The sequence below is a fragment of the Vanacampus margaritifer genome, chromosome 10 (assembly GCF_051991255.1).
Source record: "Vanacampus margaritifer isolate UIUO_Vmar chromosome 10, RoL_Vmar_1.0, whole genome shotgun sequence".
Classification (NCBI taxonomy): domain Eukaryota; kingdom Metazoa; phylum Chordata; class Actinopteri; order Syngnathiformes; family Syngnathidae; genus Vanacampus; species Vanacampus margaritifer.
In genome coordinates this window covers 22,677,493-22,704,739 of record NC_135441.1, presented here as the reverse complement: position 1 = coordinate 22,704,739, position 27,247 = coordinate 22,677,493, and the positions used below count along the sequence as shown (strand labels likewise).

The 27,247-nt window shown below is 39.6% G+C and overlaps 3 protein-coding genes across 15 annotated transcripts in view; 1 reads left to right on the top strand and 2 right to left on the bottom strand.

Annotated features, from left to right (window-relative positions):
• Positions 1-13,073, top strand: part of LOC144058763 (uncharacterized) — a 184,568-nt gene extending 171,495 nt beyond the window's left edge. For 10 of the 11 annotated variants that reach the window (XM_077577270.1, XM_077577268.1, XM_077577269.1 and 7 more), the window contains 7 exons: positions 543-695; positions 6,129-6,240; positions 6,612-6,755; positions 6,884-7,006; positions 7,074-7,235; positions 8,477-8,602; positions 9,337-10,278. In XM_077577270.1, coding sequence (XP_077433396.1) covers positions 598-695; positions 6,129-6,240; positions 6,612-6,755; positions 6,884-7,006; positions 7,074-7,235; positions 8,477-8,602; positions 9,337-9,555 — 984 coding nt within the window. In that variant the 5' untranslated portion in view covers positions 543-597 and the 3' untranslated portion in view covers positions 9,556-10,278. Of the gene's footprint in view, positions 1-542; positions 696-6,128; positions 6,241-6,611; positions 6,756-6,883; positions 7,007-7,073; positions 7,236-8,476; positions 8,603-9,336; positions 10,279-12,959 lie in introns of those variants that run through there. The other variant, XM_077577274.1, reaches the window with a different exon arrangement.
• glod5 (glyoxalase domain containing 5) lies at positions 10,957-19,184 on the bottom strand. Of its 3 annotated transcripts, XM_077577275.1 has the most exons (5): positions 18,986-19,184; positions 18,577-18,732; positions 16,983-17,138; positions 15,049-15,198; positions 13,806-13,952 (listed from the first exon to the last, which is right to left on the bottom strand). In XM_077577275.1, exons 1-4 carry the CDS (start codon positions 19,037-19,039, stop codon positions 15,055-15,057), a joined length of 510 nt encoding a protein of 169 aa, XP_077433401.1. In that variant the 5' UTR covers positions 19,040-19,184; the 3' UTR covers positions 13,806-13,952; positions 15,049-15,054. The 3 variants fall into 3 exon arrangements, with proteins under 3 accessions (XP_077433402.1, XP_077433401.1, XP_077433403.1); XM_077577276.1 differs by lacking the exons at positions 13,806-13,952; positions 15,049-15,198 and adding an exon at positions 10,957-11,892; XM_077577277.1 differs by lacking the exon at positions 13,806-13,952 and having other exon boundaries at positions 15,064-15,249.
• A 979-nt stretch (positions 19,185-20,163) lies between these two features.
• On the bottom strand, positions 20,164-27,247 carry rlim (ring finger protein, LIM domain interacting). The gene is made up of 4 exons (XM_077578453.1): positions 27,050-27,247; positions 25,782-26,008; positions 24,474-24,578; positions 20,164-23,651 (listed from the first exon to the last, which is right to left on the bottom strand). The coding sequence occupies exons 2-4, from the start codon at positions 25,948-25,950 to the stop codon at positions 21,943-21,945; spliced, it is 1,983 nt and encodes a 660-aa protein (XP_077434579.1). The 5' UTR covers positions 25,951-26,008; positions 27,050-27,247; the 3' UTR covers positions 20,164-21,942.

The window sequence follows — 27,247 nt, the reverse complement described above, 5'->3', positions numbered from 1 at the left end:
TACTCTTGTTAACAAAAGTGGGAAAAAATTAAACTTACAGAAATAGTTCAAATTAATTTTCGATGTTTATAGCCATCAATGGCAGTGAATGCATTTTTTTTTTAAAGAAAAGAAAAGATTATTAAAAATTTGGGGCGTCAGGTGATTAAAATTTGAATCGTAATTGATCGCAGGACTTCACTAGTTAACTCACGATTAATCACAAATTTCATATCTGTTCTAAATGTACAATAAAAAAAAATCTAGCTCTTCACACTCTTGTTAACAAAAGAGGGAAAAAAATGTTAAACTAATAGAAATAGTTCAAATTAATTTTTGACGTTTTTAGCCGTCAATGGCAGTGAATGAGTTAATATGTTCAGTATGAGTTATTGTTGTTCCGCTTTTTTTTTTGTCTTGCGGTGAGAAGCACGTCTATTCAGCTTATCATTGTTCACAGCCTCATTTCCTCTTCTCTTCACTTTTGAAAATCACGTGGCCCAGCCGACTTCCACTTTTCTGACGCATTACCGACACTTGCTTTTTGCTACTTTGCCTCTCAGGGGGCTTCGTGTGAGAGGAGAAATCCGACGTTTGGGAATGACGATTTGATCAGCTATGGATCAAGAGAAGCCGGCTTTGACATCTTTATCGGCGGCTGATGAACGCAACGATTCCTCAGAAGTTGACCTGCTCAAATCGTCTGAAGCGTCACGGTATGTAGCCGGGATATTTTTGAGTAAAACACAAAAACAGTGTTGAATAGATATGATGTTTTCACCTGTCAATGTACTCTCATATCCTACCTGTTAATTATACTTGATTACAATTTCAGACTTTTTCATATGCGTTAAGAAAAATCGCATGTTGCCCAATGAAGAGGAGGAACAAAACAGTAACCACGGAGTTTCCAATGAGATCATCTCACGCGATGTTATCGAACTTTGTCACATGTTTGCCTTTCAATATTGTCATCTCACCGCGGCTACGCTAACGGCGGCGGTACGAAGCCGGTCGTCCTTCGACAGATTTGTTATCACCCGTTTTATCATAGGACTTGACTAGCGTTATTAACATATTGCTTGGCATGCAGTGGCATTTTGGTGCCCTTCCAAAGCAATGGAGGAAAGGAAACTTTGTTAAAAAAAATGGGTTAGTGTTTATCAGCCGTCAGAAAAGCAAAAATTAAGAAGGATCGAGATCAGCATAGATTGTGTGCTTTTTTTTTTCATTTTTTTTTTTCAAAACAAAACAAAAACAAAAAAAGCATAGATTGTGCCATCCCAGAAGGAAAGTTGTGACAGCTCAGTTCTCATTTGATTGCTTTATATTTACACACTGCAAAAAAAGACTGTAGAAAGTTAAAAAAAAAGTAAAATCAGAAAATTATTACTTCAAATAAGCTAAATTATCTGCCAAAAGAAACAGAAAATTTTACTTAAATTTACCTGTAAGCTTTTTAAAAATAAGAAAATAATACTAGGCCCATATCAACTGCTGCGGTCTTGAAAATAGTATTTTCAGACTAAAAACAAGTCGACTTTTTTCAAGCTGTAATAAATTGAACTATTTTCCTAAAATAAATGAGTATTTTATTCACGCTTGGATAATTTAGCCTGAGTGTTCAAGCAAGGAGGTCCCATTTTCTTTGTCATGACCCAGCCAGGAATTGAACCCACAACCTTCAAGTCTGAGAGTAGGCACTCTACCACTAGCCACTGAGCTGCTACTAAAAAAGTAAGAAAAATGAGCATAGTAAATATAACAAAATTAAACATATTGCATTCGTCTGTTTTCATACTTGTATTTTTTTTTCATTACTAGATTATGCAAAATCTTAAAATAAGAAAACGTATTAAAACCCCAGTTTATGTTGGTTAGTTATCATCTTAAAATGTAAAAAAAAAAATGCTTGCTTTAATCCTCACTGTACTTAAAACCTAAGACTGCTTGATCAAATAAGATAATTAAATAATAAGTATCTTAAAATAAGTAAAAAAATAACTTGTCAAATCAAAATAAGCACATTTTGGTTACATTTAAGAAATTATTAGATTAGATATAAGATTTCAGTTTTTGCAGTGTGGCCTAGTGTTGTAGTTTAAATTAAGTTAGATGATATTGCTTATGATGAGGATTTTATTCAAGTAAGAAAATGCTGCCGTCTGACTTTGTCATCCTCTGATTGGATCAAACGGGAACTTTCCAGCCAACCACAAGCATCCTCAGCGGTCCAAGCAAGTCGCATGTGAGAATTGCTGTTATGTAAGAAAGTACAGATCTCTCATCGCCTAATAAGAGTTTTCCATACAAATATTTACTGTTAATAAGAATGGCGGTTTAATGTGGACACTGGCCTACTTGCATTCCAAAATCAGCCATTTTGTTTTACTGTAATTCTCGTGAATAATATCCAAAAAAAAACAAAAAAACAACACTTTTAGTTAATTTAATTTTTTTTGATTGGCTCCAGTTCATCTGTCACCCTAATGAGGATATGCAGTGTATGAAGTGAAAGCCTCAAATTCAACTATGAGCGGTAAAATATATTCCGGATGTGGCAGTCAAATCCTCAGAACAGGATTTAAAAGTAAGATATTCGAAATATCTGCAGAGTAATGAAAAAAATGTCGACAAAGACGGATTGTCAGGTTTTTGGAGTAAGGATATTAAAAAAAAAAAAAAATTGACTGATGATGCTTTAAGTCTAATCACTTTTAGCTGTCACTTTAAAGACATTGGTGTAACTACTTTCTAAGTTCTCTTTAACTCATTCGCTGCCATTGACGGCTATAGACGTCAAAAATTAATTTGAACTATTTCTATTAGTTTAAAAAAAAAAATCCACTTTTGCTAACAAGAGTATGAAAACCTAGATATTTTTTTATTGTACATTCGGAACAGATATAACATTTGTGATTAACTCATTCACTGCCATTGACGCCTGATTTTTAATAATCTTTTGGGGGGGGGGGTTTAATCGTGAGTTAACGAGTGAAGTCACGCGATTAGTTACAATTAATTCTAAACACCGAACACCGCTAATTTTTAATAATCTTTTCTTCCTCTTTTTTTTTTAAAAAAAAAGAAAAGATTTTTTAAAAAGATTATTAAAAATTAGGGGCATCAGGCGATTAGAATTTGTAACCGTAATTAATCGCATGATTTCACTAGTTAATTCAGGACTAATCACAAATTTTCTATCTGTTCTAAATGTACAATAAAAAAAATCTAGGTTTTCATAATTTTGTTAACAAAAGTGGAAAAAAATGTTAAACTAATAGAAATAGTTGAAATTATTTTTTTACGTCTATAGCCGTCAATGGCAGTGAATGAGTTAATTGTTAGTTAACTAGTGAAGTTATGTGATTAATTACAATTAAAAAAAATGCCTGACGCCCCTAATTTTACAAAAATTATTAAAAATAAGGGGCGTCAGACGATTAACATTTTTATTCGTAATGAATCTCATGACTTCAATAGTGGACTCACGATTAATCATAAATTGTATATCTGTTATAAATGCACAATAAAAAAAACAATCTAGGTTTTCATAAATAATTAAATGAAATGAAAAAAAAAAGTTAAACTAATAGAAATAGTTCACATGAATTTTGGACGGCTATACTCGTCAATGGCAGTGCAAATAATTGTGTCCTCTTGGGATTAAAAAGAATTCCGTCTTGGTGCTTTTTTTTGTTTTTGTTTTTGACAACACATAATCCAGACCAACTCACACAAGCAGTGCAATGCAGTGCCGTGTACAGTAAGCGGATGAAAGCGAATGTTTTTTTGCGGGGGAGTTTGGCCTTAAGGGAGACGAGGTTGCAGCTCTTCCTCGACTTTCTGTTCGTGAGTCCCGCAGCATGCACGTGTTGAGAACGCCGCGGGCGCGACATGCAAAACTGCGTGCGTCGTCTCCGTTCCCTCCCGAAGGCCGTTCCTCCCAGACCAGACCTCGCAGCACGACCGCTCCGACTAATTAATGCCTGCTAATATTTTGACTGTGCCGTCAACCAGAATGCTTCAATATTGGTTTACTGTTTTTATGCCATTGCGTGCGACGGTAAACATTTGTCGGCTGTCTTGAGTGCTTAATGCGACTGCACATACGTATTTGCGTGTGTGTGCGTGGGTGAACATAATGGCTGGTGTTTTATTCTCCGAAAGTGCACTCGCTCTATGCGAGTGGGTGTTGAAAGGACCCTGAAGGTTCTTTTGTGCATATGTGTTTGCTTTCATTAATGGAAATCCTAAAACTACAAATGATATCTTTCTTAATTTGCTATCACCTGTACTGTATGTGTGTACAGGCTCGATCCACTAGAACCCCGCGGGGTCAGCAACCTTTACTGTCAAAAGAAACATTTTAGGTCAAATAAATAACCCCCAAAAAATCTTCAAATGTTTAGTGGTCTGGAGCCGCTAAACATTTGAACATTGTGATGAAGGAAACTGTGTTAGTGTCAGTCTCAACATTTGTATCCTTTTTTTAGACTTTTCTGTCTTACTGTCAAATTTCTGTCATTTTTGTGGACATTTTATGGTAATTTGGTGGATTTCTTCTTCTTTTTTTGTAGACATTCTATGGGTACTTTTTGAATGTTTTCCTTTCTGCATTTTTTTAAATTAAGTTCTGTCATTTTTTGGGCAATTTCATGGACTTTTTCTGCAAATTTTCTGCTTTTCCTCCTTTTTTGACAGTTTCTGATCATTTTTTTGGGACATTTTTAGTTGTTGTTTTTTGTTGTAATTTTCATACTTCATTTTTTTTAAATACATTTTTAGACATTTCTGCCTTTTTTGTCCAATTTCTGAAATTTTTTGGCAATTTTATGGGCATATGGTAATTTTCTGCCTCTCTTCTTTTTTTTGACATTTTATGGCCATTTTTTTTACTTTTTTCCTGGCTTTTTTATTGCCATTTTTTTTTTGCTATAAATTTTCTGACATTTCATGGTAATTTGGTTGATTCCTTCTTTTGTTTTTGGACATTTTATGGGTACTTTTTGAAAGTTTTCTGTATTTTTCTTTTGTTTAGTTCTGTGTCATTTTTTGGGGCAATTTCATGGTAATTTTATTTAGTTAGTTTTATTTTTTTTCCTTTTCCTCTTCCTTTTTTGACAGTTTCTGGACATTTTTTGGACATTTTTTTGCTATTTTGTTGTTGTAATTTTCATACTTCATTTTTATAAATTTTTAGACTTTTCTGCCTTTCTGTCCAATTTCTGACATTTTTTGGCAATTTTATGGACATATGGTAATTTTCTGCCTCTCTTCTTTTTTTGGACATTTTATGGCCATTTTTTTACTTTTTTCCTGGCTTTTTTTATTGCCATTTTTTTATACTTTTTTTACTGACTTTTTTGCTATCAATTTTCTGACATTTCATGGTAATTTGGTTGATTCCTTCTTTTGTTTTTGGACATTTTATGGGTACTTTTTGAACGTTTTGTGTATTTTTCTTTTGTTTAGTTCTGTGTCATTTTTTTGGGCAATTTCATGGTCATTTTATTTAGTTAGTTTTATTTTTTTCCTTTTCCTCTTCCTTTTTTGACAGTTTCTGGTCATTTTTTGGACATTTTTTTGCTATTTTGTTGTTGTAATTTTCATACTTCATTTTTATACATTTTTAGACTTTTCTGCCTTTCTGTCAAATTTCTGACATTTTTTACAATTTTATGGGCATATGGTAATTTTATGCCTCTCTTCTTCCTTTTTTGGACATTTTATTGCCTTTTTTTTTTAAACTTCTTTTCCTGCCTTTTTTGCTATAAATTTTCAGACATATTTGGCAATTTCATGGATATTTTATGCTAATTTTACATTTTTCCTCTTCCTTTTTCGAAATTTTTATTTTAGTTGAAAAAAAAAATACTTTACTTGTAGTTTTTTTTACACTTTGTGTCTCTCTTAACGTTGGACTTTGACATTTTGTAAAAATATTTAATTATTATTTTTTTTAATTTAATCATTAATGAATTACTCTATCTTAAAAAAAATAATATGTGAAATGTTTGCGCTTTGAGGGCCTTGTAAGGTGGAATAGCGCTATAGAAATGAAGTACCATTTGCATGTGGCTCCAGAGCCACAAGTTGCCGACCGACCCCCTGCATTAGACAACACTTTTGTCTTGCGTGTCTCGCAGGCCACCATCGATGGAGCAGCACGTCAGCGACAGTATGAGCGTCACCTCGGCTGACCAGGAGAAGCTGCTGCTCCTCAACAAGAACACGGAGCTACGGCGAGTCAACAAAGAGGTACAACTTGACCGTGACCAGTTTGTGTGCTCTCGCGTGTATCGCTCATGTTGGAAAGGACACGGTTCGCTGTGAACATCGGAGGATGTGGGCGGTGTGTGAAAAATGGCAGCTGAGGTGTGGAAATGTCTGCTTTTCCCACAAATCATATAACCTTGAGCTACTTGCTGATTTTTAAGAAAGAAGAGAGAGAGAGAGAGCAAGAGAACATAAATGCAGTTGCCGCTCAATTTAAAAAGAAAAAAAAGACACAGTTGTGGGTTAAATCCTTAAGATCCAATGAAATCACGTCTGTATTATAATACAGAGCAAACATTGAAATGGCAATTTATGATGATGAAATTGATTTTAATGGTGATGAAATGTTGCAGCTGATGAAACTGAACGAGGAGTGGGACCAGATGTATCGCAATACCACCTTGAGCTTGCAGCACCGGCTGGAAGGTTCGGAGATGGAAAACGCCACCCTCAAAGAGCTCAACAGCAAACTGCTGTTGAAAGTGGAGAACCAGCAGGTAACACTGAGCTGAGCTGTTGCAATTAACTCATTCGCTGCCATTGACGGCTATAGACGTCAAAAATTCATTTGAACTATTTCTATTAGTTTCACATTTTTTTCCACTTTTGTTAACTGTTTGTGCAGAGCGCAAAGGACTATTACGAGCAGGCATTCATGCTGGAGCTGAAAAAGAATCAAGAACTACAAGAATACGTCAGGCTGCTGGAGCACCGAGATCGTCCAAATCACCAGCCGCCTGTCCAAAAGGTATCTTCACCTCTCTCTTACGTCTGCTGATCATCTTGAGCCCCGATGCAAGAATTGTTTTTCACAGCAGGTCGAGGCCTGGGCGACTGCCTCCGACTTCCCATCCTCCGGCTCCTCCCGCACGTCCTCTCCCAGTCTGGATGTGAAGCAGCAGGCCAAACACCCGAACTGCGACTCCCATCAAGCGGTGCTGGATCTAAAAGAGCAGCTAGAAGCATTGAAATGTCAGGTGGGCTTTTCATCTCAACGCAGAATCCAAATGCTTTCAACTCACTGTTGCTATGGAGAACCAGCTTTCAATTAGCTGGACAAAAGCACCATCAAGCGGTTGCTAGGCTCTGTTTTCTAATTTGCGCCAGGTTGGCATACAATGGTATTGATCAGAGGTGGTAAATTCAGGTCCGGAAAGTAAAAACCTTGCCACAGTTTGGCTTTAGCCCCTGATGCTAGCTAGCTAGCTCCCTAAAAGATAAACAAGCACCATGGGAGCTAGCTAAGGAGCTAGCTAAAAGATAAACAAGCACCATGGGAGCTATCTAAGGAGTTAGCTAAAAGATAAACAAGCACCATGGGAGCTAGCTAATGAGCTAGCTAAAAGATAAACAAGCACCATGGGAACTAGCTAAAGAGCTAGCTAAAAGATAAACAAGCACCATGGGAGCTAGCTAGGGAGCTAGCTAAAAGAGAAACAAACACCATGGGAGCTAGCTAAAAGATAAACAAGCACCATGGGAGCTAGCTAGGGAGCTAGCTAAAAGAGAAACAAGCACCATGGGAGCTAGGTAGGTAAGGAGCTAGCTAAAAGATAAACAAGCACCATGGGAGCTAGCTAAGGAGCTAGCTAAAAGATAAACAAGCACCATGGAAGCTAGCTAAGGAGCTAGATAAAAGATAAGCAAGCACCTTGGGAGCTAGCTGGGGAGCTAGCTAAAAGATAAACAAGCACCATGAGAGCTAGCTAGGGAGCTAGCTAAAAGAGAAACAAGCACCATGGGAGCTAGGTAGGTAAGGAGCTAGCTAAAAGATAAACAAGCACCATGGGAGCTAGCTAAGGAGCTAGCTAAAAGATAAACAAGCACCATGGGAGCTAGCTAAGGAGCTAGATAAAAGATAAGCAAGCACCTTGGGAGCTAGCTGGGAAGCTAGCTAAAAGATAAACAAGCACCATGGGAGCTAGCTAGCGAGCTAGATAAAAGAGAAACAAGCACCATGGGAGCTAGGTGGGTAAGGAGCTAGCTAAAAGATAAACAAGCACCAAGGGAGCTAGCTAAGGAGCTAGCTACAAGATAAACAAGCACCATGGGAGCTAGCTAAGGAGCTAGCTAAAAGATAAACAAGCACCACGAGAGCTAGCTAACTAGCTAGCACCCGGGGCTAAAGCCAAACTGTGGCAGGGTTAATACTTTCTGGACCTGGATTTGCCACCTCTGGTATTGATTCAGTTCAGTGATGATGCCCTCGTGTCCGTAGACCGAAATCTATGAAGCGGAATATCAGACGGAGCACAACAACCACAAACACACGCTGCAGGACAATCAAAGGCTGAGAAGGAAGAGGGAGGAGATGCGCCAACAGGTGGACCTGCTGCAAGAGCAGGTAGTGTTCAAAATGGAGGGTACAGTCCTCTCGATTTAAAACATTTCTGATGTTGTATGTGACCTCACTAGTCGAAACATGACATTACATTTGTGGAATATGAGTTTTGTAGCTAAATCTCAAGGGGCGGCCATTTTGCCACTTGCTGTCGACTAAAGATGACATCACAGTCGCTCAGGGCTCGGGCAACGACCAATCACAGCTCACCATTTTTCTGAAGCTGAGCTATGATTGGTTGTTACCTGAGACATGAGCACCTTTGATGTCATCTTCAGTTGACGGCAAATGGCAAAATGGCCACCTTTTGATAAAAACGGCTGGATTTTGCTGCCGAACTCACATTCCACTAACACAATATTAACCAGTACTGTATTTAGACTAGTGGAACTGCATAGAACGTATTATGGTCAATATTTTTTTTGAGGAGGGTTGAATTCCCCTTTAAGTGAGGTCTTGGTAACAGATCATTCGATTTGCTCAAATTCATCCTGCTGGTCACATGCGGCCTCTTGTTGCTATGCAGAATTTATGGCGCACGCTCAGAGAGCCAACAGGACCAGGAAGTCAAATACACACATCACTAAAAAGAAAATAAGATTCATTTCATTCATTATATATTTTTTCACAACAATGTCCAATTTGCCATGAATTCACTGTTTTGAATTCAATTGAAAAATATTTAAGAAGAAATAAACTGGAAGAAAAATGGTCATTTTCCCCATCATTGGTCACAGCTCAAAGTATACGAGGACGACTTCCGCCGGGAGCGATCGGACAAGCAGATGCTGCAGAGGCTGCTGCTGAAAAAAACAGCCCCAGCAAAGGACCCAGTGCTGGTGCATCGCTGCAATAACAGGTCGCAGCCACAAGGGGGCGACAAGTGGAAACAGACTGACGCCAGAAAGCAGCACCACCCGTTCTGTCCCAAGCACCAAAATAAGGAAAAAGACTGACGAAGGAGGAAAGCAGGCGCTCAGAAATGATTCTTTGTGGCTCAAAAAGCCCGCATGAAATACTGAAAATAATTGTTACATGTTTTTGATGTTAAATAGTGAAGGTAAAAAAATACTGTATGTACTGCACATATTTGCTCATAGATGCTACTGTGATGTCTGTTAATATTATCAATATTACCTACTACCTATTCAAAATTATTTTTGTTTTACTATCATTGTTGTTTTTTGTCTTCAAGAAAAGTAATAACGGCCTTGCGTAGTTGGCCTGTGCACAAGCAGCCATTTTTTTTTTTTAAAGTGAAGTTAAATCCAACATTTTATTTGCATTAACATGTTCTTTGCAGCCCCACTAGTCTAAACACGGTATTCTGAGTAATATTGTGCTTGTGGAATATGAACAAAGCGGCAAAATCCACCCGTTTTTATCCATCTCGGGGGTGGCCATTTTGCTGAAAATGAAATTGCAGTTACTCACGGCTCAGGAAGCGACCAATCGCAGCTCATCTGTTTTCTGAGTTCTGCGCGTACCCAACAGAGGTGAGACGAGCTTCGTACCAAATACTTTCAATGTCCTGATCTCTTTATAGATCTGGAATTTTCTTTCAGGATCCCGACCGTCCTCGGGAATTCCATGCTACTCTTGTCGTTTGTGGAACGGACCAATTCAAACACAGTAGTAACATTGTACATACTACTAAAATAAATCTTGATACAAATTTGGATGATCTGATTTATGACATCAACTTTTTTCACCAACTATATTATGGGACGTGGGGATGTGGGACGTTATTATATATCATCACGTGTATAAAATGGAAAAAAAAAACGCAAAAAGAAAAATAATTTAACATTTTTGGTTATTGTTAAACCAACCATACAAATCCTCCTAATGAAAGTCTGCTAATTTTATGCTAACATATAACAGAAATGAGCATAAATGTTCAGTAACCTTCAAATGACTCTGAGCCGGGTTGGACTGGCCATATGGCATAAAAACAGATGCCAAACTGTGTTGTTATGTTAATTATATCCATTAATTTCAAACCACAGCGAGCAAACAAGGCTGAGAAGTCTTTTTTTTTTTTTTTTCATGCCATCCACAGTCATGGTTTCATGTAATAAAATGCACACACATCCCGAACCTTGCTTAACACATTCATGATACAAGCAAGAACAACCCGAGGTACACTGTAATAAAAACTAATACAACAAAATTGTACTTTTTTTTCTGTATTTTAAAAATGTCTTTTCATTTACAAAAACAAACTCTGATTATACACATATTTTGTGTATAATCAGAGTTTGTTTTTCTGTTCTTTTACAAAAAAAACTCCATTAGAAATACATATAATGTTAAAATATGTTCACAAATATATCGTAATTTCACAAATATTTGTCTGTTATTTAATGGAATAAAATGTCAAATTCAACTTGCAAATCCTAAAAAAAAACAAAAAAAAACGTGTATACTTACTGAGAAATTAACAGTAAAAATTTATAATTTTACCATAATTTCTTTGTGAATTGACAAAAAAAAAAGATAAAAAATAAAGTGAAAATAACTACAATTCCTGTAATGTCCTAAAGATGGTAGCATATATTGTATTAACATTTATTTTTGAAAGGGCATCTAATGAGATACACACTGTAAAAAAAAATACTGTGAAATAACAGAAAATCACTTTCTCGTAAAAAAACAAAACAAAAAAACAATGGTAATTTTCCGGCAGCTGGGAAATAATATTTTGTTATTTATATATATATATATATAAATATAAAAGAGAATTTTATTTATTTATTGATGTCTTATCGAAAATAAGATGGCATGAAGACAGATCATTTGAATAGCGGTCCGGGGTAATCCCCAATTATTACAGCGTTTGTGATAAATGTCGTGGCCTTCTTCAGTGAATGTCAAAGAAGCGTATTAAGCAACTGAGAAGTAATGAGGCAAATCCACCATTTTCAGGTCTTTCATATGTGTGTTTATGACTCGAGGGCATTCAACTCGCCAACACTTGGCGGCTTGTGTCAACGGGGTGGCGGTGAGCGCCACCAGTTGCAAGCGCACAAAAACACCAGACAACGGTCGACAAACTAAAATAAAACTTTTTGAGTTCGTACAAGCAGCAGTCTCAGGGGAAACCATTTACACATTTGAACTTTTAATAAGCCACGAGGGCCCGTCGTACTCGAAGATTCTGAGAATCCTCCAGAGAGCTACTAACTTCTTCTTAAAATTCTTATCTTAGGACTGATTCCAGAACAATCTCAGAGAAGTCTGAGCAAGGAATGGAGAGAAACACCTATCTTAGTGAAGAGGTGGTGCTGACCCTAAAAAAAAGAGGGAAAAATAAATTAATGTACATATTTATTTTTATTTTAGATAAAATATTCTTTATATGACTTAATGATTTAGATACGAGTCCATTTTTTTCACTTGTCAGAAAAAGACAAAGTTTTTTTTAAATGACCTAAAAATGTCCAAAAAGTGACGATAAAATGTCCAAAAAACAAGAAGAAAAGCAGAAACTGCCCATAAACTGTCCCTAAAATTGACAAAAAATCCGGAAATTGATTTAAGAAAAGGCAGGAAAGAAAATGTTTTAAAAAAAGTAAAATAAATGAATAAAACGTCCAAAGAAGAAATAAAAAAAATACCATAAAATGTCCACAAAATTGGCAAAAAAAGTCAGAAATTTTAGTTAAGGCAAGAAAAAAAAACTATTTATTTATATAACTAAAATGTCCATAAAATTGCAAGTCAGAAAATTGACAGCAGAGAAAAATGTCAAATTTTTTTTGACATAAAATATCCCAAAAAAGGAAGAACAGTGGCAGAAAATGACCATATGTCCATAAAATTTCCCAAGATGTCAGAAATTTGACAGAAAGGCAGAAAAGTCTGAAAAATTACAAAAAAACAAATTCAAAAAGAGAAGAGAACCTCTGGTGGAGCTCTTGGGCCTTCACTACATTAGATTAACTAGACTAACTAACAATAACACAAACACACTGTGTTGTTCATCCCAATGTTTAAATATTTTGCGGCTCCAGACATTTTTTTTTGTGTGTGTGTTTATTTATTTGGTGTAAAATGGCTCCTTTGACTGTAGAGCTTGCTGACCCATCCTAGCAGATCTCACCTCAGGAGCTCTCGAGAGTTAGGCTTCTTCAGGAATAGCTTTTACCTTTACTAGGATCTACTCTTCTTTTTGGGGGCAATTCTAAAAAAAAACATCATGATTCTGAGAATTGGCAACTAAAATCTTTAGGAACGCGTCCCCAGGAGCTTAATCCGACATTTAAAGCCGGCATTTTCCCTATGATTGAAATTTGAACCACACAGATGAAAGCGCCCAGGATTTGAGTGATATTTGATTATTTCTCTCCTTTGATAGCCTCCCTCCGTGGACTTTGATGATACATGGCACCCTGCCACTCATCCCTCCGGCGCAAGTGCTTCCTGCTGTGCTGGCTCTCAGTGACATGATGCCTGCCAACGGCAAACCCAGTGGCCTGGACTTCCCGCTGGCTTTCAACGTCGGCGTTGGGATCCAGGGCCGACTCATGAGGTTCTCTTAATGAGGCTCATAACATCCCCAAGAGGTGAGCGTGTAAGGCCACGGGTCAAATTGGATTCCAGATGTTTTGTGAGGATGGCATCGATAAAATGCATGTTTCTCGCTGAAGATTTGACATTTTATGTAATGAAAACAGACAGACAGAGGTCATTTTGTATAGAACAACCCAGAACTTGGGTCAAATTGCCTTCCTATTTGACCCAACTTTGGGTCAAAAACTGGGTCATTTTGTATACCCAACTTTGGGTCAAAAAAAATGGGTCATTTTGTATAAAACAACCCAGAACTTGGGTCAAATTGCCTTCCTATTTGACCCAACTTTGGGTCAAAAACTGGGTCATTTTGTATACCCAACTTTGGGTCAAAAACTGGGTCATTTTGTATAAAACAACCCAGAACTTGGGTCAAATTGCCTTCCTATTTGACCCAAATTTGGGTCAAAAACTGGGTCATTTTGTATACCCAACTTTGGGTCAAAAACTGGGTCATTTTGTATAAAACAACCCAGAACTTGGGTCAAATTGCCTTCCTATTTGACCCAACTTTGGGTAAAAAACTGGGTCATTTTGTATACCCAACTTTGGGTCAAAAACTGGGTCATTTTGTATAAAACAACCCAGAATCTTGGGTCAAATTGCCTTCCTATTTGACCCAACTTTGGGTCAAAAACTTCACACTGTGTTTGTCACGCAACAATCTATTTAGGTGTTAATTTATGACTACAAATGCTTAATAAAGCTATTTGCAACCATGCTCTTTGAATCCACTTATTAGTCTTCACGATTGCATTTTTCCGTTTAAAAACAAGATGTCATGTCTGGGTAGAGCTGGCTTTGGTTGAGGGCCCCGATTGGTCCTGAGTGGATGCCTGCCCTTCCGCAGGCTGACCAATCCGGGCCCTCAGCCACTTGTGCCTGGCCCCAGGTGTGACTAATCCCCTAATTAGTGTGGGTGCATTTAATTCCCGGGTGGTGATCAGTCCCTTGTGGGATCATTGCCGATTGTCACGGTCACCCCCGGAGTTTGTTCTGTCGTTTTGATTTTGATTTTGATTTTGATTTTGATTTTGATTTTGATTTTGTAAAATAAAGCACGCCAGTCTCGCCTGCACTCCTGTTGTGGTTCTCCTGCCTCCCTGCATTTTGGGTCCTCACACGCCGACAGACACCACGCCGCTCCTTGGCCGGACCGTGACAGATGTTTCTGGTGGCGCTCGCGGAGCGCACGTTGCCAGTGTTTCCGGCGGCGCTGGTTGAGCGCCCGTTGCCAGTTCTGGCGGCCCCCGTACAGCGCCCGCTTCCAGTTCCGGCGGCGTACGTCCTGCGCTGCAGCCCCTGGCATCATCGCCTGTGCCGCTGCAGCCCCTGGCATCATCGCCTGTGCCGCTGCAGCCCCTGGCATCATCGCCTGTGCCGCTGCAGCCCCTGGCATCATCGCCTGTGCCGCTGCAGTCCCTGGACTCTACGCCGGAGCCTTCATCCGGGTCCCACTACAGACGGTGACTTTGTTTAGGACGTCTGGGATCCGTCCCTTAAGGGGGGGGGGGGGGTACTGTCATGTCTGGGTAGAGCTGGCTTTGGTTGAGGGCCCCGATTGGTCCTGAGTGGATGCCTGCCCTTCCGCAGGCTGACCAATCCGGGCCCTCAGCCACTTGTGCCTGGCCCCAGGTGTGACTAATCCCCTAATTAGTGTGGGTGCATTTAATTCCCGGGTGGTGATCAGTCCCTTGTGGGATCATTGCCATTGTCACGGTCACCCCCGGAGTTTGTGCTGTCGGTTTGATTTCGAGTTTGTACAATAAAACATAACAGTCTAACCCGCACTCCTGCCTTCCTGCATTTTGGGTCCTCTACTCCACACGCCGGTGGACTCAACTCCGCTCCTTGGCCGGACCGTGACACAAGAGGCCATGTTATGAAAATTCTTGTGATGTTTCTTGGTGATAATTGGAAACTTCAATGAGGTTGTCATCTGGATCTCGGAAGTACAGAGAGGTGATTGTCCCCACCGCTCCCGTCCTCTCCAGGGGGCCCGCCTCTATTTGCACTCCACACACCTACACACATGACAAGGTCAAGTTGAGTTGTATAGCCCAGGGGTCAGCAACCTTTAATGACAAAAGAGCCATTTTAGGCCAAATGAATAACCACAATCTGTCTGGAGCCGCAAAACATTGTGATGAAGGAAACGCTGTGTTAGTGTTACGGGTGGTCTAAGGTACTGATGACCCAAGAGCTAATTAGAGCTGCGCCACAACACAAAAATATGAGAGCAGCATCTAATATGTAGACATTCACTTCCTTCTACCTTTCATACTTCTTCTTTTTTTATCATTAGACTTTTCTGGTAATTTTCTGCCTCTCCTTCCTTTTTTGGACATTTTATGGCCATTTTTTAAAAACTTTTTTCCTGCCTTTTTTTTGCTGCCAATTTTCTGACATTTTTGGCAATTTGTGGTAATTTGGGGGATTTCTTATTTTGGTTTTGGACATTTTATGGTTACCTTTTCTTTTCTGCATTTTTTAAATTCAGTTCTCTGTCGTTTTTGGCAATTTCATGGACATTTTATGCTAATTTTGCACGTTCACTCTTCCTTTTTGGACATTTTCTGGTCACTTTTTTGACATGTTTAGCTTTTTAAAAAATATTTAATTATTCATTTTTCATTTAATCATTAATTACTATAACTAAAAAATATGTAAAATATATATATATATTTTCTGACATTTTTTGGTAATTTGTGGACATTTTGTGGTAATTTGGGGGATTTCTTATTTGGGTTTTGGACATTTTATGGTTACCTTTTTTACCTGCATTTTTTAAATACAGTTCTGTCATTTTGGGCAATTTCATGGACATTTTATGGTAATTTTACACGTTTACTCTTCCTTTTTGGACATTTTCTGGTCACTTTTTTAACTTGTTTAGCTTTTTAAAAATATCTAATTATTCATTTTTCATTTAATCATTAATTACTATATCTAAAAAATATGTAAAATATATATATTTTTTTTTTCTGACATTTTTTGGTAATTTGTGGACATTTTGTGGTAATTTGGGGGATTTCTTATTTTGGTTTTGGACATTTTATGGTTACCTTTTTTCCTGCATTTTTTAAATACAGTTCTGTCATTTTGGGCAATTTCATGGACATTTTATGGTAATTTTACACATTTACTCTTCCTTTTTGGACATTTTCTGGTCACTTTTTTGACTTGTTTAGCTTTTTAAAAATATTTAATTATTCATTTTTCATTTAATCATTAATTACTATATCTAAAAAAATAATTAAAAATATTTTCTGGTCACTTTTTAAAAAAAAGTTGTTTTTTTTTAAATATTTAATTCTTCTTTTTTTCATTTAATCATTAATTACTTTATCCCCCAAAAATATGCAAAAAATATATTTTCTGACATTTTCTGGTCACTTTTTTGACATATTTAGTTTAAAAATTTTAATTGTTCATTTTTTATTTAATCATTAACTACTCTATCTAAAAAATATATATATATGTAAAAAAAAAATATATATATATATATATATATATATATATATATATATAGATCAATTTCTACTTTTTTTTTTTAAGAGATACACAGTGCGCCACGGGAGAGGGACTACAGTGCCACATGTGGCTCAAGAGCCGCAGGTTGCAGACCCCGAATATAGTCCTCTAATCAAAAAAAGAGTCTCAAAGGGCTACAATTGACAAATATTAACAACATCCCCTATTATAACCACATGAGGGCAAGGGGAAAAAACATCAGGGGGAAAATACAAAAACAATGATAGAGGCTTGGATAAACACAAAAATAATTCCATATCACAGGTAGACGGACCTTCAGGTGCGCAGCCACAGCAGTCAGAGGGGTTTTGGTGATGAGGCACAAGTCTGCAGAGCCTGGAGTTGGATGCTTAGCTTTAGGCTCAAACTCCTTCCCGAGTTGGTGAAGGTTAAACTTCTGCTTCCCAAAGCCCAGAGCTTTACGGCTGCCCTTTCGTTGGTGAGTGAGGAAAGTTGTCCAAAGAAATCAATTAGTGGATGAGCACAGCAGCAACTATGTGACATACGATCAAATTCTGCCATCTGGTGGAGGTTCGTTCCAATCAGAGCACTTCGCTTTGCAAATAACACACAGAATAGTGTGATTGGTCACAGAGTTCAACATGAATGCTTTTGAACTGCTTGACCTTCAACCAAGTATACTTTTCTACTCCAATACACAAATTGTGGTCATCCATCCATCAATTTTCTAAAGCGCTTGCCCTCATTAGGGTCACAAGTGAGGTCAATTCTACGCCAGCTGAATTTGGTACATTTTGAACTGGTTGCTAATCACTCACATTCAAAATTTACAGTCTTGGGATATTTTTTAGGAGGACTCTACAGTAAATGACTAATAATACAAAATACTATTTTCATTTAACCACTTGATACAAAACAGCAATCAGCTCCTCATGCATAATCCCTAATTATTTCACAATGTTAAAATTTAACACATCTCTGTCCAGGACTGAAAGGAGCATTACTAGAAAATATTTGAGAGAAAATATTTATTATTTTTGCAGGGAAGTGTGATGAACATTGGACATATTATTAACAACACTTTGCACCTCCAGTATAATTCAGTTTTGCTGGGCAGGCTTATTTGTGGTGTTCTCATTTATGATTCGACACTAGGAAATGAAGCTATTGATTCTTTTCCCTGTTTATGCCTTCTGAGCTTTTGGTAGCAACGTGTTACTTGTTTATTTTCTTTTGGATGTTCGGTCATGTTTGGACAGAAAACAAAACAAAAAAAGTCTACTCGGTTTGGCTTTTTTTGGCTACGTTTCAGAGGTCCTGTTTTGTTGGTTGTCCTTAATGCACCTTGTGGCCATTCAGTCAAAAGTTCAACTAAAAGTGCTTGCCTCTACTGATTCAGCTAATTGACAGCAAAGTGTACTTTGTCGTTACAATCTGGCTTTATATTTACAACATGTACTTTAGTGTGGATGCCAAAGATTATGTTTAATGAAATAATAACATTTGTGTTGAGTGCTAGCACGCAAATTTGTTTTCCCATTAGTAATGCCATATTAACTTGTGTTCCCCTGCTATTAATATTATTAAATTAGTATTATGGGTCTCATGTAAAGGTGTTTTTTTTGTGTGTCTGTTGAATGATAATGAATACAGTTGTTTATGATCGTGGTGTTGGTGCTTTACGGTTAATTTACAAAACCTTTTAAGGATGGCTATTTGCCTATTTTGGCTACAGTAGGCCACTTTTTTTTTTATCCCTACCATTCACTGTTACATTGAACAAATGCCATGGAAGACCACCAAAATAAGATGTCACAAAAGTATGTATATGAAATAATTGAACCAATTTTCACTCAATATGCACCGAAGATATTCCCCGCATCATTCCTCAACTGACGTCATCATACCTTAAAGGTGACAAGTTCCATGCCCAGAACTGACGTGTAGAACTTGATGGTGTCCGGCACGCTTTTCACAGTCAGCACCAAATGGTCCAAATGACTCACTTCTATCGGACACGTCCCCTTGCGTTTTACGGCTTCTTGCGTCCGAGCAAAGTTTCTCTGAAAGAAACCAATAGTTGTGAAATCTCCGCAAGAAAACGTACATCTTCATTTTAACTGCGACTCGACTAGCTTAAAACCCGTGGGCAGTATTTTATTTTTGAAATGGCTTGGTCAGAACCAACAAAAAGCCAAAAAATGGTCACAATAACGCCTAGGGGTTTGAAAACACACTTTGTACAATTCATTTTCGACCTCTATAGTTGAAATGAGTGGAATTAGTCCAATATTATAAAGTGCCGCTGTGATATACCTGAAGAACATTCTGGACGGTCCCAAAACGACTTGCAGCTCTTCGAAGTGCCATTATAACTGTAAAGCACTTCCTTGTTGTCCACCTTCGCACACAGCGTGGAGGTATCTTAAATTTTCCAACTGTTTCCAGTCATTTTTTAAATCTATCAGCTATTGTTCAAATAGTGACATAATTTCATGATTGCATTCAAAACTAATACACCAGTCTATATGCACGAGTGTAATAATGTCATTTGCTGAGGAACCGAATATTTATTGAGGTTACTACGCCCCCTGCTGTTCTATTTTAAGGTTGCATTGAGTACGTCAGTTTGAAGACACGAATGAGTTGCAAACAGAACTGCGAGGTCTTCATATTCCACTAGCTACTCCTGAATTCCAGGTTACAAGGTTTGTGACCACTGTTGTGTATTTTATGTTATTGTTGACCACAGTACCATCTGTTCACGTGATCCTGGTCAAGAATAAGTTCAAATATTGAATGTGGATGGGGTGATGAATTGCATTTCAGCGTCAGATTAAATCGACGTACCATTAAGTATATGATTAAAAAAATGACAAAAAGCAATGTACTTTAACTAAGTAAAATAAGTTTAGTCGTTTTACAAATTATATTTAGTGGACGCTCGCATATCGTGGTTCGACACCGTGGAGTTGCGAATTTTTTCCACCAATATTTGAAAGTTACAGACCATTAAGTGACATAAATACTATAAATCATGCCTTGGGGACTACTTAAATGAGTGGTCTGTGACGTCACCCCGCGGTTTTGACTATCACTGTATTATTATTATTTATAATTGTGTGTGTGCGGGGGGCATATTTAATAATTACTTGGGTAAAAAAAAAAAATTCTCGTAAGTACATAAATAAAAAACAAGATAATCAAAGACTGTTTGGGTAAAATATTCACGCTTTTCAAATACACGCATGTAATGTTAATTGAAGATCGAAATGTCCTTCAGTTTGAATAGCAACGGTTGTCTGTATTGAAAACCCACTCACAAGCAGAAATAGACCTTCAGATTACTGGACCTGTTCATGGTCAGTGTAAAAAATGGTTACGCAAAGATTAAACTGAAATCTGCCCTTATATCCTCATAAAATGTGAACAACTGCATGTAGGCGATGCCTGCTATGTTTTCAAATATTCACAGAGTTGATATCTACAATACATTAGTAGCGTAACTTGTTTAATTCAGCAGTTAGTTTCCATTCAAACCCAGTCAAATTGGGTGGATCACAGAACAAGGCCAAGCATGACCCAAAAGGAAATGAAGAGTTTACATAGTTTATACACAAGTTTGTGGCCTTCAACAATGACAAAATCTTTCATTCAGTTTTTATAGCCTGCAAAACAAAGCGTCGTAACCGTGGCAAAGACCTGGATGAGAAGAAGAATGTCCTCCTCTTCCTCCACTTGGTGCTCTTGTTCAACAATAGTACTATTGAACATGACACATCCTCTAAAATACAAATTTACTTCAACACATTTAATAATGCAATAAATCTTTATTTAGGATTTCAGCCATTGACAATAGATTCAATAATAGCATACATTTATATAACTGTTTTGTGTATTGTGACTTTTGCATGTATTGCACACTGTAATGGGCGTCTGTGGCTGAACATCTACCAGGACCCGATGAGGATGGGATTCTTTTCACATGGAAAACTTTGGATTTGCAAATTGAAATTAAGATTTGTAAATGATTGGTATGATTCAATCTGGAATTGAGAATGTGGAGCCGCATTGCATTTCACTCAGTAATCTTAAAAAATAAAATAAAAAATAAAATCTGCTCTTGTAGGGATGAAAGTAGAACCGCAACTGATCCATTTGGGGGAATGGATTGCACACAATTTCGACATAAAATAAAAATCCAGGCAACCTGGTAATGTGGGAAAATTAATTATTATTTTTTTAAATGGCCAAACGTATACAAATCCAAATTTTCCCCCCTTATGTTGTTTTTGCCTGAACAACCATCTAAGTACTTTATAACACGTCGAACCAGGCAGTGCCTACATGAACGAGCAGACCAAAAATGTTCTCATTTGGCCACAACTCACTGAACAAAACCAGCCGTGCTGATCCAAACTGTTCAGATGTAAATGAAAGGTCGCCCTGGTAGACAATAACATCGGCCAATCAAACCCTAATCTGATAAATGATTTACAATTAAAAAAAATAATAATAATAAGACCACTGATACAAAGCATGACTGAAAATTATTTATACAAGCTTATTTATTTACAGCTAATACTTTGACCTGGAGTAACTGAACTGTACCAACACGCCTTATGGCATATAAGGCATTGTTTAGAAGCTAATAAAACTGGTGCAGTTTGAGCTGCTCGAACTGCCTGCAGGTGCACAGCTTTTATAACCCGATGGTTTTCTTGAGAATCGTGGCTCGCTCGCTCTCGCTCTCTCTCACACACACACACTCACGCGCACACACACACACACACAACTTGACCCAGTGCAAAAACAGAATGGTCACTAAGGGGGTTGATTCAAACAGCATGCATGTGTGTGGCTAACTAGTATTGTAATAATAAAGTCTACCGAGCTGACCGTTTCTCGGCGCCAGAATAGGGTTGCAGTGGTCGTCTCCACCAGAGAACATCATGTATATTATTTGTTGGACCTGATTTTTTTTTTATTTGTCTGACTGCAAGTAAAACTTCAAACCACTCAAATATGCCATTGGGAAATTGACCGACAATTCTCCATTGAAAAGAAAAATACATGATATCCAACAAAGTCGGCATTTGGTGAACGCAGACCACCACATGCAACCCTAACCTCCGCCAGTGCCTGCGTGGCGCAACCCAAATCAACAAACGGTATGGAAGGCAAACGTTTCAACAAAGACTTCTTCCTACAGTCGTTAATGGACTCGGGTTATTACGTCATTTATGTGCGGACAAAGACAACCGTTACAAAAACTACACGACGCTCTCTCGATTGGTGGACACCAGAACGGCCCTGCGGCAGATGGGGCAGGTGGAGTTCTCCGACAGCCAGCGGTCGATGCAGTGCACGTGATACTCGTGGGAGCAAGGAAGCTTCCGCAGCTTGTTGCCCTCCGCGTACTCCGTGATGCAGACGCTGCAAGTCTTCAAGGCGTCGCTCTCGCCAAAGTTGCGCATGGCCAGGTTGTCAATCTGTTCTTTGGTCAGCCCTTGCGGTTGGTCCTCGTCTTCGTCGTTTAATAAAAAGAAGTGCGCCAGTCGAAGGAGGGGCAACGAGCTCGGCTCCTCCAGGTTGATGGGGGGTCTGGGTCGAGCCCTGCCGCCGGGGGCTGCCGGAGCGGCGGCGAGTCCTTCATCCGTATCGGTTTCAACTGTCCTCGCCCTGACGGCGGCGGCCACCGGCGCCTCCTCAACGACAGGAGCAGCAGGCGCGGCGGCGTCCGGGTTATTTTCAGCCAAATCGGCGGACGCGTTGGCCGCGCGGTTGGAATCGGAAGAATCTGAGTCGGAATCCATGAGGTAGCCGAGCTCGCCGAAGCCGGTCATGATCTGCCGAATCATGGACTGGAGCGCCATTGAGGTGGCCTCTCCCAAACCGGCGTCCGAGATCCTGCGGATCGGGATGCGGATTGTGCTGACGTAGGTCCGCACGCCGGCGCGCTCGGAGCGCGAGAAAGTCCGACGGAATCCGCCGCGCTCGCTTTCGTAAAGAAACGTGTTGTTGGAGTTCTGAGAGCGCGAACGGGTACGACTGGCGATGCTGTCTCTTTGGCGATACTCGCCTGGACGCACGCGCCGCACCTGCAGATCAAGCATGATAGTCGGGGGCCGCCGTCCCGCTGCACCCCCTTCCGAGCCAGTTTCTCCTTCAGGAGCGGCTACGCTTTGGGTCTCGGGAGTTTGTTCGGTTTCAACCGCGGGCTGCTGAATATCATCCTCGGCGGCGCTTGGTCTGGAAACAACATGCTGTCGAGTCCGAGAACTGCCCTCCACTTGAGGCGCGGGTGCGGTGCTGGAATCGGCGCTGGGCCCTTGAGGCGGTGGAGCAAAGCGGGGACTGGGGAGCTCTTCCACGTGGTCCAAACGAAGAGGCGAGCGGCTTCTGGCTGTACGAGCCCGGGTTCTGCATGGTTCGGAACTGCGGCTGCGAGCCCTCCTTTGTCCTCTGCGTAGAGACACGGAGAGCGTGGGTTCAACTGGCATGGCGACTGGAGGGCTGGGAGGTTCTTCGTGCGTCTCGTTCAAAACAACCACTTCAGGCTCAGGCTCTGGCTCTGGTTCAGGCTCAGGCTCAGGCTCAGGCTCTGGTTCTGGTTCAGGCTCTGTTTCTGGTTCTGGTTCTGGCTCTGGTTCTACAATAACAGCCATCTCCTCAACAACGGGTTCTTCTTCTACTCCCGTCTCCATGAGAACCGGCGGCTCAGCGTTTCCCTCCACTGCTTGCGACTCTGGAGGCGGCTGCTCTCCTTCGGTAGCCGTCAGATGATCGGCTAGGGTGCGATTCATGCTGATTTCCAGGCTGAAGCGGAAGTCGCCGCTGTTTGGGTTGGTCTGACTCACTGCCCTCCACGACTGGTTCCCACGGTGACCGGTTCTGGTTGTGTTGCCCGTGCGCCGCACCGTGTTCAGCCATTCCAGGAGACTGTCTCCATTTGCAGGATCTTCAGAGGCTTCGGGTTGTTCTGAAAGCATAGATGGAAGATGTGTCAAAGCCTTTCAAGTTCATTACTATTTTATGAATTAGATCGGTGGTTCTTAACCCTGTTGGGAGGTTCTGAACCCCACCAGATTCCTGGTTGACGGGTGAACAAAATGAATGGGGAGAGTAGCCTTTTGCTGGATTAGAATTGCTCAACTTGCATTGCAAATCATGCCGTTAGGATGCTAACGCCCGTCACTCAACTCCACTAGATTTAGAGCGCACTTTAAAACAACTGGGGCAGCAGAAGGGCAGAATATTAACCGTAACCACAAAGAACTGATAACAAGACAAACAGTCAAAATGATTAGTTCATTTTTTTAAGTTGCAAAAAGTTAATGTTTGTAACAAGGACAACCTGCAGATGTTAAAATAAAAACATATTTTGGTTATCAAATGAAATATTTTTTGCTTGTTTTTAAATTTAATTATATAAAAATAAAAATAAATAAATATATATATAAAATAAATCTAATCAGGCTCGAGTGAAATGTTACATCCCTAGTTAGACATGTCAATTCATTTTTGCACATTTTCGTCCGACATAATTTGACAAATCACACGAGGTCCATTCACAACAGTCAGATGTCGACTATTGAGGGCACCAAATTTCCTACAGCACCGATAGACCATGAAATGTAGCGTTTTCACCTACAGCCAATGATGGCCAAATGGGTCATGCTATTACAAGTCACGAGTCGGGTGTGCATCTTGACCTCTGCCGAACGGCTGGGGGTTCGATCGAACCCAGGTTAAGAACCACTGATTCAGATTCAAACACAAAGCAAACTAAATGTCAACTCACCACTTGGCTCTTCGACATTTTCGGTACTGGGCGGGTCGCTCTGCTGCTCGGCGCCATTTTTGATATTCTGAAGTCGACTGAACAGCTCATCCTCGGTTGCCTCTCCTGAAAAAATAATTTCAAACGCAACGAGTATGTTATTCAAAACAAAGAAAGAATTTCCCAAAACGGCTTTTAAGACATTAACGTGCACACCATTTTGCACTAAAATGTTCAAAGTAGAGGACGCACGTGCCAACAGGATGAGACACCTTTTATTAACATCAACAAAAATGGAATCATAAACACTTAAACAGTGAACAAATATCCCACCTTTACTGTTTTTTTTTCTTCCATGACAAAAGACTTGAAAATTCATCCCATAGTCGGCAAACTCCGTATATTTCAAAATAACACTGATCCATAGAGCTGTTTTGTTTCCTTAAAACACAGCGAGAGGACAATGCTGAAGACCTCGAGACTTACCAGGGCACGCCACCGTCCAGTCAATGCCCTCGCCTGGCAGGGGGATCCGCTAAAGGATGCTCCAAATTTACACTCTCCCTCCCCACTGTCCTGGGACACAAACGGATTTGGTGTCTTCAGTAGAGCGCCAAATTTGTGGCATTTTCATCAAAGTGTGAAAAGCAGGATTCCTGAGATGAATACTCAGCTACAGCATCTTCCCATACAGGCAAAAATAAGACTTTTAACTGATTGTGGGGGGAGAAATAAAAAAAGAAGGAAATCTGATCACGTAGCTGACGTGACGTAAGGGACTTTCACAGCAGATAAAACGTCCAAGGTTCATGGTAAGGGAAACGGATTACAACTATGTACATGTCAAGCTCCACAAATCAAGAAATGAAAAGATTTACCGTGTCACAAGTACCATAGACTAAATTTAGGTATTTGGATGCAAAGACGGGTGCAAATCAACATTGTGAGACACAAATGCTAAAAGTCAAGTCACATAATGGACCACAGTGTTGAAATCGCTTGCACAGGCTGGTGCACGTTTTGAGAGAGAAAGACGGGGAAAAAAAGACCACTTTAATCCTGATTTCTTGGTGTATTTTTTTCTAAAAAAAATGCTGTATTGTTGCTATGTCACACAAAATAAACCGGGCCCTTTTTTTCCCTGGGAAATCTGTCACTTGAACCAACCATAGACACCAAAACCGGCATATTACTTATTACATACAAATGACTTCAGGACTACATTTGGATTAACCATCAGAAATTACATTCATTTGCTTTTAATCACATGACGTGGATGTGGCAGAATGTTCAGCAAAACCAACTCCCCGTTAAATCAAAAATCAATACCTGGGGTGCCCAAAAGATTGTTGTCCCTCATGAGACGATAGTCCTCATCACTGAGATTGTTGACAAACTGGTAGAAGGCTTCTTCTCTGTCGAGACGATCCAGCTGCCTCCTGCGCTGCGACTCTGGCTGGTCACTGCCGCTCTGCTCGGAACTGTCAGACCCTTCCATTGACTCAGAAGGGGAAGTAGTCGGGGTATATCCGCCAGTCTCCAGCAAGATTTAGACACTGCATCACAAGAAATGACCATTTAAGACAGGCCGCCTGCTTCTTAAGTTACTTTCAATAATTAAAGACTTTCTAGTTCCATTTGAAATCAATTTTTTTGCCCGTGAATCGCACAAAACCTACAAGAACAAATTATTCGCCGGTCTGGGGTCCCAGCGCTCGCCTCAAAGGTGCTAGGTCACGGGTTCAAATACAGCTCTATACATTTATTCTATTTATTGTTTACAATTGTTGGAAGCTGTGTTTTGTTTCATATGTTTATTGAAAAACTGAGTCTGAGGGTTATGGTTCGACTGGTAATGCAGGAAACCACGCAGAGTGCATGACTCACGGCAAAATAACCAATTCTCAGCAGCCGACACATCACGCCAAACTAAACTACGGACCAATGAGAGCCGTTCACGGCAAAAAAAAATAAAAAATATCGCTAGCAGGAGAGTTGATGGTCACGGCAAAATAACCACCACCAAAACAAAATGGCATCAGATAGTTTAGTTTTCCGTACTAGACACACGAAATGAACACGAGCGCCATTGCTGTACTCGGTACTTCTAACGCAAAAAAAAAAGCGTTTGGAATAACTTAACGTACAATTATCGTTGATTCGTTCATTTGTAACGTGTTTTATTGGCCTGGTGTTCGGAGACGCCGAGACAAATGGCTACAAGGGCTATGTGGCTTCAATGCTAGCTAGCGGAGTAGCCACAAGCTACGTAAGCTTCAAACGGGCCTTTCAATTAACGCTACGATTAACTTCGCAGGAGTCGCTAAATTGTCGTGGACACATACCCGGCAAGGTCGATCGCAGTTGTTAAGTAGTTGACAAAGCTCCGACATATGTTCAACAGCGGGTTGGGTTTGTTACAAAGCCACAAAGTGTAATGTCATCGATAGCCACTGTTGAGCTAACTATGCGCACGGCTGTTAGCAATGACGTTCTCAACCAGTACTCGGCGAGCACAAACAGGATGGAATTAGTTCGCTAAAAATAATACTACCGAGAAACAACAAACGCCTCTCAAAAAGTCACTAATATGTTACCTGTTCGGTGATGAGAGTAATTATATGATCGTAGGTCTGGTTGTTCTTCCAATAACCTTTAAAAACGATTGACTGTAACGCTAAGTGTAGTTTCAGGAGTCCATTTTGTTTCTTTTGGGGAAAGCCATAGCGGTCTTCCGGAAAATACATTTAAGTGAATTCCCCGAATTTAGCCTGGCAGGTATATCTGCTGACGTT